Source organism: Rhea americana, unplaced genomic scaffold (genome assembly GCF_003343005.1).
Source record: "Rhea americana isolate MKP2758 unplaced genomic scaffold, rheAme1 scaffold_124, whole genome shotgun sequence".
NCBI lineage: Eukaryota > Metazoa > Chordata > Aves > Rheiformes > Rheidae > Rhea > Rhea americana.
In genome coordinates, this window is record NW_028185306.1 from 234,930 (window position 1) to 251,794 (window position 16,865).

Sequence of the window (16,865 nt, forward strand, 5' to 3'; positions counted from 1 at the left end):
TTTTCTGCCACCACACTACGAGAATAATTGTTCAGATTAAAACCACCTTCTGGTTCTGTCCCACTTGCGTGATCCACAGCAGCCATACACCTAGTTTAGCTGGCAGGTTAAACTCAACTTAGAAGCTAATGGAGCAGGATAGCTGAAGCATTCTTGTTTTTCTGACCTAACACGTAGTTTTAAGGGTTACCTGAACATAAGTTGCATCAGCTATTCTAATAGGTTTATACATACTGCATGCCTGCTGATGCACTGAAAGAGTGCCAGCTACAGCTCTTCTGTGCTGGCTATTTTCAGTCTGTTTTCTGTCCTGAAGGAGTTTCACAGAACTCCTTCTTCCATATGCTCTTAAAGTAATCATTTGAATATTCTGGATAGGAAAGCTTCTGTCTCTTGTTTCCGTAGCTGAATGTGTCTAAAGAATGAACAAAACATATTTTAAAGTACATTGCTAACAGTTCTTTTCATTGCATAACAAAATGCCTGCTTGCAGTTTTCAAGTAAGTATCACTCACAGGAGAGCTCTAATGCAGCAGCTCTGTAAGATACCTGTGCATTCATGCGGTAAGTGAAACAACACATGGAGTACAACCTTATTTATACAACACTGGTCTATACTCTTGAATACAAAAATTTTTTTTTGAAATACAATAGTAATGTACATTCTGAGTGCCTGGAGTTGGCAATGCTCTCTCCACTGAGAGAAAATGTCTCTCTGCTGCTTTGGTTAATAGGCCGGTGCTATGATTCAAAGCTATTTCAGAAAATAGAGATGCATCTTCGCATCAGGCACCCTTCCTGGCACTAGGCAAACCCCTCCTGCCTCATCAAGCTAGTTTTTTAGTATATAGACTGTATGATGTGCATTAAAGGTAACTTTTTATTAAAGAGTGAAAGGAAACTAATTCCATACACAAAACACATCATGATATACATATGAGATTACAAGAAGTACTATTTCCAAGTATTTATTGCTTCCATAAGACGAGGTCAAGTACCACAGCAGGATCAGCTCACTGTTCATCACTACCAAGAACTCCAAATAGGCTTTTCAAATTAATATTATTTTTAAGATTTACAAATTAAAAATCTAAGAACATAAAAATAAGTGTTCTTGTCCTGAGAAGCATACAACAAAACACATATAACTAATGTCAAGCAATTGACATAAACCAAAATGAAAACCAATCTTGTATGTGTACAAAAACTTCACAAATTCTCCATTTAAAATGCATTCTTTCCAGGATTAAGGGCATGAGGTCTCTTCCATGAAAATGTAGAAAGAACAGAATAAAAAATAAATCCCATCTGAACAAAAATATTTTTCTAGAAGGAGGCATTTATCAATTTGAAAACCTATCTGCATTTGTCAAGTATCTAAAAATAAATCGTATTTAATTGGCAAAATAAGAATGTTTATATTACTCTTTACATTTACTTTAAATGGGAAAGGAATTAGGATTTTTTCTAAAACACGAGTTGTTTTTATTTCACCTGTTTTGCTAGCATACATTATTATCAAGACTTACCGTTTTTGTATAGAGGTGCTCTTAGCAGATTTGTATAAGGCTAGCCAGAAACTAGTTATCTCATTTTTTCCTAACACTGCTCAATTAGTAGATATTGACTTTGTAAATGTGTGAATAATTAATAATGCTTTAATATTAAGAAGGAAGAAAAGGTCTCAGAAAAGCTCATTTGTACTACCTTAATCATTACTTAACAAAATCGAACTTTTTCATCAGGTGTAACATGGCTTAAAATTAGTGTGTCTGGTAACGCTAGGAAATAATGATGCAGATTGGAAGAGAATCTGGATGCAAGATGCAAGTAACTAAGTGGGGATAAAAACTATCTTTCCGTTTTGTATTCCACCTGAACATCAACATTCCTTATTTTCTTACCAATAATAAAAAAAATTACTACCTTTATCAACCCCCCTGCATACAGTAATAGCAATGAAGAACGTCAGACTCTGAAAGATGCCGCATTCAATCATATACCAGTCCCGAAAGTCATTCGCTGGGGACCCTGCAACTTGTATATTCAAATATACACCAAGGACACTCATTCAATTCCTTTCTTCCCAAATCACTTTTATATAAAATTGTGAATATTCTGTACTGATTTCTTGGAATTTAGGCCATTGTATCTATATTAAAGATAGTACTTTGTAAAAAGTAGTACTGAATCACAAAGAAACAATTTACTCTTCATATATCTATATTGCCAGCTGATATATATGTATGTATGTTACTTTATATATATATATATATATATATATATATAAATTTTTTTATAAATTGTTAGATAGATAGACAGACAGAAATTTATTACTCTGGTCAAAATTACCTGTTATATGGATCATAACATTCTGAAATGCTACAGTATCACTTTGTACTTAAAGATTTTATTCAGAACCTAAACTACAGTATTTATTGTGTCAACTACAATCAAAGCTTACTGTTACGTGCACGTATTATAAATTCTAAGTTTTACCCCTGAATTATTAGCCTTCTTTGTATTATCTGTGTATTCACAATAAAATTGCTGTCTTCTGTGTGGGTGACAATGACTGCTTGATGTAAAAGGACTGCTTTCAATCTATAATGAATAACCATGTAAGACCCTAAATAGATGCAAGAGTTAAAAGATCAGCATTCAGATAATACTGCCACCAAGCTATTGCTTAATACTACTGATGAGATTTACTGGGTCACTCATTCCTTTGTGTCCCCTACCAATACTGTATCTTAAATGTAATATCAATTACATCAAGATTGCTACACCTAAACACATTTGAAAAGTTGTGCCTGTGTAATCCTTTTCACAGATGTGTTCCATACTAAATCAATGATAATTTGGACCTTCATGTCCAGATCAAACTCAAACTGTACAGCAGCATTTAGTAGACAAATCAGTTATGAGATCCTTCATATCACATGCAACAAGCATGACTTCTAGGCACAACCTAAAACATACTTACAAGGATCACCTTATATATGGGTGGTGACCAGAAGTCCTCACCTGCTGCTTGGCCCACAGTCTCAAGAAATAGCTATACAGTCACTTTAGTGGAGAGATGTACATAGAGCAAAACTGAAGGATTCAAACCCCAGCTGTTTAAAACAGGCAGTTCACCATTAAAATAGCATAATCACCTACAACAAATATCATAAACAACAATAATAAAACCCAAATTCATTCTTGATAGATAAGCTGCCCATATAACATATCTAGCTTTGCTAACTTAAAAGCAAACACTTATCCTTACACAAAACAATTGCTGAATACAGAAATACCCACATGAATGTGAAGAACAAACTACTGCAATGATCGGTATCTCTTTGCCTAATATACAATGTTTCTTCAGTTCCTAAATTAAAAGAAATTTTATTACTTGCTTTGGAGAAAAACTTTCACCAATATGGTGCTGCAGGCAGCTGACAGCTGCACTATGCTTATCCAAGAAAAATAAATAAGTTTACCTAAAACACTTTGCTACAGTACCTGTTTGAAATATCTTTAGCATGACAGCTCTGAAGGTTAACTACAAATAGCCATGAATTTCAAATAGCAAATAGTAGCTTCTAATTTTTAGATTTACAGAGATTTTTTTGTCAACAGTATGAAGGCAAGAGGGTACAAGTCCACTAGGTCACTTTGAGCAAGTCACAAACTCTCTGAAAGTCAATTTTATCATCCATAAGTTAAGGATAATGACACTCACCTACGTGTAGTGTACCTGGTGATCAGTGATGAGAAGTAGTGTATAGGAGTTCATTTTTACTTCATCACATTTATCTAACTATAAAATCTAATTTATTTTGAAAAACAGGAAGAATTATTTAGGCACATAACGTCTAATACTTACGGGTAAAATGATTAGAAGTGGATGGATTGACACTATCACCACTGTCAGCACTTTCACTGCTTGATATGTCATCATCTGATTCCCGCACAGAGGAACAAGGTGAGGAGCCATCAACTTCTTCAAACTTCCTCTTTAGAATTCCACTCATAGCTGCAATGCTGTCACATGTATCTGTAACAGGAACAGAAGTAATGAAGCACTGAAACACCCAAAGGCAGAGTAGCAAGTTGTAGTCTCCAAAATCATTTTTATTTAGTTGCCACTTACAGTCTTGAATAACCATTCAGCATGAAATTAAATATATTTTATCGGGAGACAGTGAAACCTGAGGAAAGAGAAAAGCCCTCATAGGCCAAACTCTAACTTGCTATCCATGAAGACAGTTCTTCTGTTAGAAAAACATGTATCAGATTGCTTTCTGAGGGGTGTTTTTATCATTTAAGTTACCTCTTTTCATGGGAAATACAAAAATTTTATTTGAAATAAGACTCCTTCAGGCCAGAGAAAATTGTAACAGCAACAGTCTGATCTTTCAAGGTGCTTGGAATCCCTGATTCCATTGACATCTGCTGCTATCTGTGCTAAACTTTGAGATTGCAAACAAGGAAAAAAAATGGTGTTTCTCTTCAGAGACCCTTACTTGGGTCCTCATATAGATGTGAATATCTGAGGCCATCAGTGAAGGAAGGTAAGTTCACTATTAGATGGATTTAAAAGACAAGAAATCACACTGAGCACTCCAGTTCTCAGTGCCAAATATGCATGCTCTAATTCGTGTTCATGTCACCCCTATAAGACATCATAGCAAAGTATTATCAGATAACTCCTGTATTACATACAGATATAATGCAATGAATTCACAAAGACCATATACAAGTATTATGGTCAGGAAATACCTGAAATTCATAAATTCTCCATTCCAGTCAGAGACACTAATTGCTAGGCAATGCACCTTTTATTTTTATTTTTTTAAATACTGGAGAAATTGTCTCCCAAACTCTCCCCTCCCCGTACTAAGAAATGAGAAGCCTAATATGGCTAAAGGAGAAGCCTTAAATTGGAGCAGAAGATTAGAAAGGTAAGTATTCAAGCAGAAATTTAGCAGCAGAGGTAGAACTTTAACTTGAATTATGCATCATTTAGGAGAAAGTGTACTCTTAACTAACTGAGAGATCAAGGACGCTTAGAGCTCGCTCAGCAGACACTCACCTGTCACAATCTCGAGCTTTCTTCCACAGTACTGCAGAGGCAAGCAATGGAGATGTTTATCCAGGCAAAAAGTCTATCCAGGATTGATGAAATGCTAGATTTACCAGGTAGGACACACCGTAGCACTACAGACTTACCAAAGACTACTGCCAAATCTCACTGAAAGCAGAAAAAAAGAAATCTGCATTCCTCATTGAAATGGCATTCCTCATTTTAAATGACTGCTGCTGATTTAAGGACTGATCAATTCCAGGCCAACACCGCATTCTGCTTCAACTAGGAGGCTGAATTAGATGACCTCTAGAGGGCCCTTCCAGCCAACATCTCTATGATTGTATGTTAAAAGAAAACATCTGTCAAAAAACTAACGTATGTCAGGCTGACTACTACTAGGGGAGACAAGGCTAAGACAGACTCAAGCAGCGGCCATACTGTTTAACAAGTAGCAGGTTTCTTTACAGTTTTGACCTGGGCCAACTAGAACTTTCCTCARTGTTGCTACACCTCAAGGCATAGCAGGTGCCAAATCTAGAAGGCCATTTGAATGAGGATGCCCTGTTCTCAGCAGAGGGAGGACAGCTTAGCCTTGTGGATAAGAACTGAGCCCCATCACTTGGCCTCAGAAGCCACAGAGCTGTCCCTGACCTGCACCTTTTCATCTTTTTAGTCAACACAGGGTAGTCTCAGGGAYGAAGCTGCTCCTATAAGCAAAGCATTTCAGTAGATTGTCATAGATCTGTGCTGAACTTCAGACTTGGTCTAGTATTCAGTAGTTTCAATGACTGCTATGCGTGCCATAGTTCCTTCCAACCTCTAACACAGTTTCCTCCTTTCAAAAAAAAAAAAAAAAAAAAAAAAAAAAAAAAAAAAGAAAAGAAAGAAAAAAAAGCGATATTCTGTGAAAGGGCTGAAACACAACCAACTTTTAGCCTGATGTGAAATTGGAACAGGACAAAGGTGTCCATATGAACCTGACCTAGGGGAAAAAAAAAAAAAAAAAAGAAGAAGGGCTTACCAGCTTACAGACAGACTACAAGACTAATTAAAATGGCAATTCAGTAAATACTGAGGTCAGTCGATAGAAATCCTAGGAAAAAGTCTGTAGAATACTATGGTTTCACCCCAGTGCAGCACAAAGTTCATTACTGTTATTTGCTCTGCTTTTCTGACAAAGCATTTTACATTGTCTACCACAAACCTATGCACAGCAGAAGGCAATTATGGGCAGTCTTAAATTTGGCTTTATAAGCCAAAACTAGAAATTACAGGTAATTAATACATTTTTTAATGTTATTGAATTGTAAAGACGAGAACAGGAGTCTTAAGTCTTATAATATGGGAGATCATTCATCTCTCAAGAAGCAAAAACTCTTGAGGAGCTCATACATGATTGCAGCAAGTTTAAATACCCTGTTTCAGGTAGTAGTCATGACTAGATACTTCAGTGGAAAGCACTGCAGTGAGAAATCCAGCCACAACCCATTGCAGGTATGTAGCTCTGCACCCTGATCCTCGTAGTCATTTTCTGATAAGCATATGGCTGAAGTGTTGCTATATTACAGTGCACAGACTCTTATAAATTCATTTGTCTTGCTCTCCTGAGGCAACAAGTTCCATATTAGAGTATACAAAAACCTACAAAATCTTCCAAAAATACAGTCACAGACCCTTCAAAACAACAGCAATTTCAATCTTTATAATATTTTGCACAGTAAAAAACAGTAGAAGTGTGCCAGTGTATAGCAGTATGCTGTACTACGTAAAGTGTACTCTTTAAGCTTATAGGTACAAAAGTGGAAATAGCTGAAGAGCTGTTCTTATACTTTCATAGCGGTACTTCCATTTCAATACTAAATAGCGACTGTATTTACAATTGAGGTGCAGTATATCCACTGACCATGTAGGGACCTTGGAAAGTCTTTGAAACTCGGGGGAAAAGGTATGGCACACTAAGCCCAAAGCTAGGAGTCTACTATACCGCTTTAGTCTCTCAAGAGCACTCAGTCTGTCGGTGCCTGTATTTTCAATCTCCTATCTTAGTAATTTGTAACACCCTGTTTTGCGGAAATTCTATAAAACAGCATAGGTTCCATTCCAGTTTTAGTACGGTAACTGAAGTGTTCACTGCCCACAGCAAGTTAGAGAAAGTGAGGAAAAAAAATGCACAGATCTGAAAGCACTTGTCCAGTCAGTTATTATTCAAATGAATTCTTCACAATCTTGTGTTAAAGATTCATAAAACAAGAGAAGGAATCCCGTTAAAAGGTATTTGCTTCTTGAGCACAACACAGAGAGCACTGGTCCTTTATGCAGGTTTCTTGATTCTGCTCTTGGAACTGGTGCCAAATTTCTTATGGCCAAAAAATAAGATCAAAGGCAATGGAACTGGGGGGCGGGGGCACAAATGATTGATTACACAAATGGTTGTTTATTGGTTGACAAATATCAGCTTTCACCTGAAAAAAAACAGTAACTTTTAAACCACTACAATGCTCTTGTCTTTGACTCTCTGGTCCTTAAACCAAAACTGCTTTCCTGAAAGACTCTGCTCATCTGTCAAAAAACTTCAAAGGAATCTACACTTTTTTGAGGCCTCACTTTTTGACTTTAAAATTAACCTGGCACCTACAGGCAGCTTTTGCACATATCTAAAAGTTACTGAGATTTTAGAAGTCTGAGTGACTTGATGTCCAAGTCTCCTTGGGAGCTTGAAACTTTGTGTTCTTTGAAAGGAGGTATCCAAAACTGAAAGAAAAATGAGGTATGATTGTAGCCCATGTTGAAAAGGAAAAGGGAAGGAAAGGTAGAGTTGAGCCCCTTTCCCAGAGTGACTGTTTATGCACCTGAAAGCTGTTAAATAAAATACAATACTTGGCATGATACCTTGTGCACACTCGCCCTGGCCTATGAATCTTGCATTATTTTCTGCACAGTGAAACAGTCTCTACTTATCCAAAACATTAAGGTGCTCTCTCAGGAAGCTACAGCTTAGAGGCACCAATTACTGGATAACAGATTTGGCCATCCAGTGTCCTGGTGAGTTCTTTAGCCACTAAACTGCAGCGTGAAAGACAGGACACCCATTCACTACCAGATTTTTAAAAGATGCTTTAAGAGAAAGAGTGATCTGTGCTTTCTTCTTCAAAGATTTATGGGCCTGCCTTCAGAAGAAGGTTCTGGTCTGTGACTGATGAGTATAGGGAGCTTAGATAACCGACAACTAGGTTCTGGTTCCTTGCTGAAGGCCAGTCATCCAGAATTTATTTATTAAAATATTTAATTTTTAAGCCTCTAACCTCAAATTGCCTTGTTTCTTATTATTAATGTGATGCTACTTCGGACTAATCCTAAAATGTTATTCAGAAGCAAAAGACCTGTGGTCCTCAAAGAACACAGGCTCACCTTATTGTAACAAAATACATTTCTACTTCAAGGCAACTACTGAAGGAAAGGGTATTTTGATATAGCTATGGAATACATGTGCCTTCCTAGAGCAATGCATTATGTCACTAGGCCTTTGCATGAGAACACCAGCACTACTGGCATTGTAATTTTGCCCCATCTTCACACACAGTGAGATTCTGATCTAGAACAGTTTGAAAGGAAACGCTGGAAAAACAGAAGAGGCATATTAAGTAATAGGATCTTTGTGGAAATGATACCTTGGCCTGCTCATTTTGTAACTCCTTTTTGGAGCACTGACCTCTCTCCCCTCCAATAAAAGGGAACTGAATTCCTTTTATTTATCTACTGGCCACCTTGAAATCAGCTTAGCTCTCTTAACATCCTTAATTAAGTGAAATTTGTCTGTCATATAAAATTAACATATAATCTGATTACAATTTAAATATTTAGTCGAAACTTCTCCATGAGGAAATATACATCTAAACAATGTTTGATTTAATTGAGAAAGCATTAACAACTGGAGTTAGTGTGTGACAGAGTATTAGTTGTGGAGTTGTAGCCTATATACTTCCGTTCAATTTATTTCCAGCCATTATGACTTTCCATGTGGAAGAAGTGATGTGTAAGTAGCAACAATGAAAGAGACTGCCAAGGAGATGGTCAAAAGAAATGGCTAACTTAAATGGCTAAATACATACAGGCTAAAAGTCAAGTCAAGGATAAAGATATAAATTACTACTGCCTCTGGCAGGAATCAATTATGCGGATTATTCTGACCTCTAAACATGTTCTTCAGGAAAGGAGAACATAAAGAGTTTGCTCTTCTATTTCTTCACTTTTCATCTACTTGCTCTCCTACCTCCTTCTCATGTTTCATGCATCCCTTCATACAAATTTAAACTTGGAAAAAAACATTTAAAATATTAAGAGATAAAGAGCAAAAGTATTTGTGCAATGATACACATATAACACACAAATGTGTCATGATGCCTATGGCTAGATTTGCTTATGGCCTTCCACTGTAAAACTTACTTTCATTTGCTTTTCAGTCTGACCACTTCCAAGAACAAACACCAGGAAAAATGTTTTACCTGTGTTAAAAAGCAAAAATTACAAAAAAAAAAAAATCTTGCAACTTGGTTGAAAAGCACTCTCACTCTCAAGAACTTCAAGAAAAATACTTCAAATTTAGCAAAGAGATCTTTCAAATGCCCGAAGATGTGACCAAACACACAAAAAAATTGCTCAAATTAATGAGTTTTGGAGAATGACAATAAGGACTTAAAAGTAGCACAATGGGAGAGAGATAACAGGAGAGAGAAGAAGAAGAARGGGCTGATGTGTTAAGCAAACTTTAGAAAAAATTCCTTCCCTACAGACGTTAGAATTTCACCCAAAAGTGCTGAGTTTAAAGTTTTCTTTGCATTTAAGAAAAGTATAAAATCAACCATCAAAGCCATGTGGTGTTGTGATCACTGGAGGCCAGTTATAAGGGACAAGGTATGTAAAGCAGGTATTAAAATACAGGTATCCTCAAAGTTGAGTGTTATCCTGCAGCAGCAATTCATCTCTTCTTTGTATTTGATCATGTAGCTAAGGATATGCTTAGTTTGCTTTGAATAAGCTATCACAAACAGCAGAAGCAGATCAGCTGGATTAATATACCCAGCTTATTAGCAGAATTAATTTGTTAAGGCAATGCTGCCCTACTACAGTGCCCCTCTAAAATCTATTCTTACTTTCAGCAGGTATCTCCTAAATTTAGATATGTGTTTTTGGGGATATCATAACAAACACACAGTAGAGGGTCCTATGATTGCAAAAATTCTGTTTTTTTCCCCATTATTCATTGCAGCTTACCGCTGCAAATTTAATCACTCTTCTAACACAGCTTTTCTTTTTATATACACTGGTAAAACTTTATTTTATATACATTTAATACAGAGTTTTAACATACCTCAAGAGATAGTGTTAAAAAGAATTTATAGCACAGGTAGCATGAAAAATACTTTTAGTTTATTGTGCACGTAATTCTGAGATATTAAAGAACTGCCTCTGCAGAGCCAGCAGCCATTTCCCTTTCAGTATTGCTGCAGTTTGTTATACAATAGGCATGCTCAGCACGTTCTGCGATGGAGACTATTTTAACTTTCCTCTCCTAATCCAGTGTTCAGATCCTAGTTTGGCAGATGATTCTGCCCAACTCAATGCCTTTTCTTGAAAATGCCAATGTCACATCCACCATCCAAGAGAAGGCACAGCAGCAGGCATTCCACCTACAATGCCTATGCAAGTCTTAACACAGACTTGGCTGCTTCTGGAGCCCCCAGGTTTCCAATGAGGGAGAACATTTTTAATTTGGTGTAGAGTCCCTGATGCTACAAACGGTTGGATCATGTTCTTCCAACTTCAGTAACGAGTCATTTAAAATTGACAGTGTGAGATTTGGTTCATTGGATCTACTAAGTAAGGGCTTTTAGTCTGTTGGGATTTTTTTCCCCAAATGATTTTCAATGTGGGAAGATATTTTATTCCCAATAACCCTCCCCAAAATCTTCCTTAATATCTTTTTTTTTTTTAATCTTTGTACAAATTATTAAAAAGAAAAAAGCATTATTAGCCCAATTCTACAATGCACTCACAAGACTATGCACCTAAGACACTAGAGAAATATTTGGTGCAGTTATTAGTAGCAATTTGGTGACAAATCATTGTCTCTGGTAGCTCAAAGCTTACTTGAAGACGTGACTCAAAAATATCAGAAAAATCTATTATTTTTTAGTAGAAATATTTAAGGAATGGTGTATGAAACAGGTCCCTATAAACAAAAATAATTTTAGTCAGGAGGAGCTCAACATTTAATTACCACCAAAGAAATGAATATAGCTCCATAGTTTAAGAGTAAAGCCTAGACTTCATTCTAGGCTTGGTCTCAAATGAAGCAAAAATTAGTAAAAAGATGTTTAAGTGCATCCTTTTCTCCCCAGAGAACAGATTCAATAAAAATATTCATACTGGAAAATATTAATTATTAATATCTACTAGAAGGCTGCAATGTTTTTAAACTATCTTCAAAAATAGCTTCATGGCCATAACAGTTCAAGCTTTCATATCTAAATCGAGGGCGATGTACAACCAACATATAATATTACGATTTGCAGTTTAATGCAAACCCAAGACAGTCTTAAATAGACATTCAGGTCCACAAAAATCACACTTATGTTAGAAATGAAAGACATAAAATTAATGAGTATTTACTTCTATTATTTGCCTTTTGATTTTTCATCCTTTATGTTGAGATTTTTTAGCAATTGTGTAATTTAAACAGTTAACACTGGACGGAGGGGAATCAACAAGAAAGTGTAAGACTTGCAACAAATTACTGACTTTAGGAAAACTACGAGTAAGGTTGCATCTGCCATGGACGCAAATGCAAAATGTTGACAACTACCTTCTCTTCTAAGAAGAGCACAAGGTGAAAATCTGTTACTCAATTATCAACTATAAACTAGAAGGAGATTTTAATTTCAAGTTTACAAAATATTATTCTGTGAAACAAACAGAGCTCGATTTATTATGGATCGCCTCTTGCGGTTGGATCACCTGAGTCATAGTAAGGTGTTTGCTTCACTGATGCTTTTCCCTGTTGTAGGTCAGGGCACTTAAAGCATTCTTCTATGTGGTTAGTTTGGCATGCAAGGATTTACTCACACCGCAAACTTTTTTTTGTGGCGCAAAGTAAGGGCTTGGTTCTTCATCTCACTATGTACTTGTATGACACTTGAACAAGATCTACTATTCCTCTTTCAAATTCAGCTGAAATAAAGTAATGAGTTCAAAAGCTAATAAGGACAATACAACAGGCATACATGACAGTATGACAGGTATAGTGAAAGTATAACAGCATTAGCCCAAGAAAACAGGAAGAAAGATCAGCTGCACTAAGATTTCAAACTCCTGAACTTAGTGACCACAATATCACATGCTAAATCAACTGATTTCTATGAGAAGACAAAACTTGTATAACCAATAAAATAAAACATTTCCTGTAAGACTGTGGTCTTCTTGGTAATTTCTATAAAACTAATATCCCCAGAAAAGTAGTATTTTTTAAAATAAATATTCAATTACAGCCATTCTTTCTCAATATGACTTTTTATTTTTAGCAAGTAAAAATTATGCATATATTAACTGCAACATTGCATTTGACTTGAAAGTACATGCAGGAAGGCRAATGATGTTATCATAATGTGTACGTGTAAGGCTACAGAACACAATGAGATTGACTCAAAATAATTGTATTAAACTTCAGTGCTGACTCTTTCCTCTTTTCTGTAGTATTAAAGAAAATCTGGACTTTATGGATCCAGTGACTTGGCAACATAATAACCRTGTCTAAAAATCCTTCAGTCCACTTTATAATTCACATCTGAAAACCCTTCCATAAGGCCGACAAAAGAGCTGCAGTTCTAGTAATAAGTACATACCCATTCAATTCCCAAGACACTCTTGTCAGCAAGACAGTGATGAATAGAAACTAAGCAGCTATCCCATTCTCATAGCATGGTTTGACTTGTAAGCACCTACCTTACGACCAAACAACATCTCAGCCAGAGAACTCTGCTGGGACAAAATCAATCATCCGCCCTATGCCTTCCTGGAAACCTGCTGTGAAGGTGTGTTGCTCACACCTTTAACCCTAAATTTTTTTTTTAATTTATTTTCCTTGATAAATTCACTGATTATTTTGCCTTTACCAAAACAGCTGATACAGGAAAGTTAATATTCTATGATTTTCATTTTTTTCATTTTCATCTTGAAAAGACGTTTGTTTAGAAATGTGAATAGGTTTGTAGGAGGATGTAACGGTAAACAATTGAGTGAACTTAATTCACAGCTACAAACATGAACAGCCACTGAGTTCAACAAAAACTCAGGCACCACCTGAGAGCAAAACAATGGAAACTCTGTCAGTATTTCAATCCATGCAAGAGTCATAGGGCTTCCCTCTCCCCATCATCATAAAATATTTTAAGATAGAGTGTTAGTCTGAGAGAAGGCTGCTAAGCTGACATATTTCCTGTTGGAAATAAGTAGTGCTACTGTTTGTTACCCATGCTAAAAATAACAATGATTATTTTGTAGATTTCAACTTTTTCTTMTTTATCTTTTCACTCCCACACAAACAGCATTTGATGGAGACTGCTGTTTCACAGGAAGTGCAACTGAAAACATCCGTAACCAATCTTACTTTTTATTTTTACTATCTTAAGACTTTATTCATTTCTAATAAAAAATGAATTTTGAATGTTTGAGAAATCTGCTGTCAAACTCAGATTTCTATTAAAAGAAATAATCAGTTCCCGAAGTCACTGCTAGATCAGCACATTCACCCTTGCAGCACTACCTGCCAGAGGTCCCACGGGTGGGAGATGCCCACAAGGTGCTCATGAGGCACCCAGGAAGACGGGTATGAACAGGCAGCCTTCTTCTCCAGCTGTGACCCCTCACATGGGGACAAAACCCACGTGCCAGGCTGCCATCCCTTCCTCCCCAGCTCTGGGGGCTACAGCACTTCCCGCTACTTTAAGTGGACAGGACTTTTACTGCAGTGGTGTACAGATCCCCCAGCTAGTTTTAGGCAGCTAGCTGAGATACTCACAGTACAGTAGCTGCAGCAGCTTGGAGCTCAACACAGACCAATCTACCCTGATTCTCAGCACAGAACACAAATACATTTTATTTATAGGCATATAAAAAAAAATGATTTACCAGTTGAAAATGGGTATATAACACAACCTCAAATTCCTCCTGCTATCCTCACAAGGGCAGCATGCTAACAAAAACTGCAGTTACCCTAGAGGCTTATTTACTCTGCAGTCTTACCCTACGTAATGGTAGTACTTCGTTGAATTTCTACCTCAGAATCTAAGAACATACACAGGATGGTGAAGTTACAGCTGGTAAATGTTCCTGTTCAGATCCTTCAGAAAGGCTCTAATGAGGGCCAGGCTCTATACCATGTACTCTGTATTTCCTATTTCATACTAGTCAATAAAGATAAATATGCAAATCCTCACTGCTTGTGAAAGAGAAGGATACTATCTAGCCCCAAAATAAGGCCAGTTAATCAAGCTAAATATTTCTTTAAAACGTTTATGAAGTGTTAACTGAAAGCCATCTATCTTCATTAGAAAGCCTAAATATAAGCAATCTGATGCACTTAAATATTAGCTTTAAGAACAATCCTTGCTTTTAATTCTAGCATTTAAATAAACAAAAGCCTGCAAAACTCAAGAAGCTTCTCTTCCTTTTTGCCAGTTTTCCTTTCAGACAACCTAAAATTTAAATTCCGAGTGGAACTTTAATCACATTTTTATGTTGATAAAGATTTCTTTGCCTCTTCTCATTTTCCTTATTCTTTTGTGAAAAACAGGTGTAAGTGATAACGTTTATCACGAGTTTCTCTAGAACATTGTGTCCCTATTTGTGAAGGGATGGGGAAATTAAAGCCACAGATCTATTTTGACCTAGTAAATCTTTGTGGCTTCTGTGTATGTTTCCAGATAAGTTATATCTGTCTTTAAGCTATATTCAATCCCCTTTTCAGGGTCAAAAAACTACAAAAGACCATGAAGCAACAATGATCAAAACTTACCAGTAGAACTTCCAAGTAGAAACATTTTAAAGATCTGATGGTGTTTGCTGATATTTTGGTGAGAGAATGGCACATTACTAATCCAATTTATCTCGGTTTCATAATTGGTTTAGAGCAAGGACAAAGATAGATAGCAAGAGACAACATGGCAATTTATCTTTCCAAAAGCTTTACCAATCTTGCAATAGATTATACCTGCCTCACTTCAGCATGTTCTTCCCATCTGTTTTTCAAGGGAAAAAACACCTAAAATTCAGGGTTCTCTTGCCAGAAACCTCTTTTAAGGACAAGAAAGAGTTCCAGACACAGCAGAATCCTTTGTCACTAGAATAGGGAAAATATATAAATTTTAGAATGAATTTCCAACCATTTTCCTTTACATACTCTAAACGAAGGCTTACATGTCTTCAATTACTATTAAACTTAAACCTGATTATTCAACCATTCTATCTGCCCAAATCAATATATTTTTAAACAAAAGTACATTCCTCTTTCCAATCAACAAATTAGACCAAATATCTAAAACAGAAAGCACCAAATATGATAAAGTTTCATAGGCTCAAAGCAGGATGTTACATAGTAGATTATACTCTGATCTTGAAGTAAATTAGGAATTACACAATTAACACTAAATTTCACTGATGCAGGTGGTCTTGTCAAGTCTCTGTCTCCACAATTTCTTATTTATGCAAAAATGTCTGGTTCTATTTATGATGTTCAAAGGAGCTCAATATTCAGCAATCAAATGGTAGAAAAATGTTTTTATAGACCATAAATTAACTGAAGTATTAATAGAGTTTCGACTAGGAACAAAATATATTTCAGGATTACCAGGACTTGGCAGCAAAACATTAACACCTGTTTACTTCAGAAGTTCTTTGGCCTTTTTTCTTTAAAACTCTTTAAAACACCAAGTACCTGAAATTTATGAAAATATGTTCCACAGGAAAACAATTTTTTGTTCCTGCTTGCATTTTAGCAGCTAGGATGCTGTTCTATAGTGACACTCCTATTGTTATTTTAGTGAAAGCTGTTAATTTATGTCATGTAAGTACCTAAGTCTCATAAATCTAATCTTAAAATACACCATATTTTACATGAATACAGAAATTGTATGACTATATATTGCTTTTTTTTCCTGTTTTAAAATAGTTTAGAACAGATTCAGTATAGCTGAACAGGTCTGATGGGTAACGTTGCAGATACCGTATCTATGCTTTTACCAGTATTCTTCTGTATGTCTATTCTCAGAAACAACGTTAAGTCTAATTTCAAAGAGATGCCAAACTACCTTTTTTATATAGAATTTTCACAGGAAAACTGTTTTAATAAGGTGATTACAGAGCATCTTCACTGGGGAATTTGAAGTGGAAAATTGTGCATTCAAAAACACTCTAATTCTGACTCTAAAACCAGCATAGTTTAAGCAGATCTCTGCTAAATAAGAGCCATATGGATCAACTATCTGCAAATACTCTGCAATCAGAATTTTTATTTTGAACAGCAGTCAACAAAGAACCGTTCCTCATCCTTCCCGTCAGGGAAGCTGGGAAGAAAGCAGCGTATTTTAGCTGCAATAAAATAATATTTTAATCGCAACATCTGACAGCGTTAGCTTTTCCAGCTGAGAAATCAGCGAAAGCCCGGGCCCCGCCGGCGGCGGACGGCAGGCGCGCCCCGCTCCCGGGGCCAGGGCCGCGGGCCGCCGCGCTGCCCCCC

At 36.3% G+C, this 16,865-nt stretch overlaps 1 protein-coding gene across 1 annotated transcript in view; it reads right to left on the reverse strand.

The window, feature by feature from the left end:
• CSRNP3 (cysteine and serine rich nuclear protein 3) overlaps positions 1–16,865 on the reverse strand; it is a 96,165-nt gene that overhangs the window by 20,938 nt on the left and 58,362 nt on the right. The window contains exon 3 of the mRNA XM_085325851.1: positions 3,875–4,045. Within this exon, the coding sequence (XP_085181977.1) occupies positions 3,875–4,045 (171 nt within the window). The remainder of the gene's footprint in view (positions 1–3,874; positions 4,046–16,865) is intronic.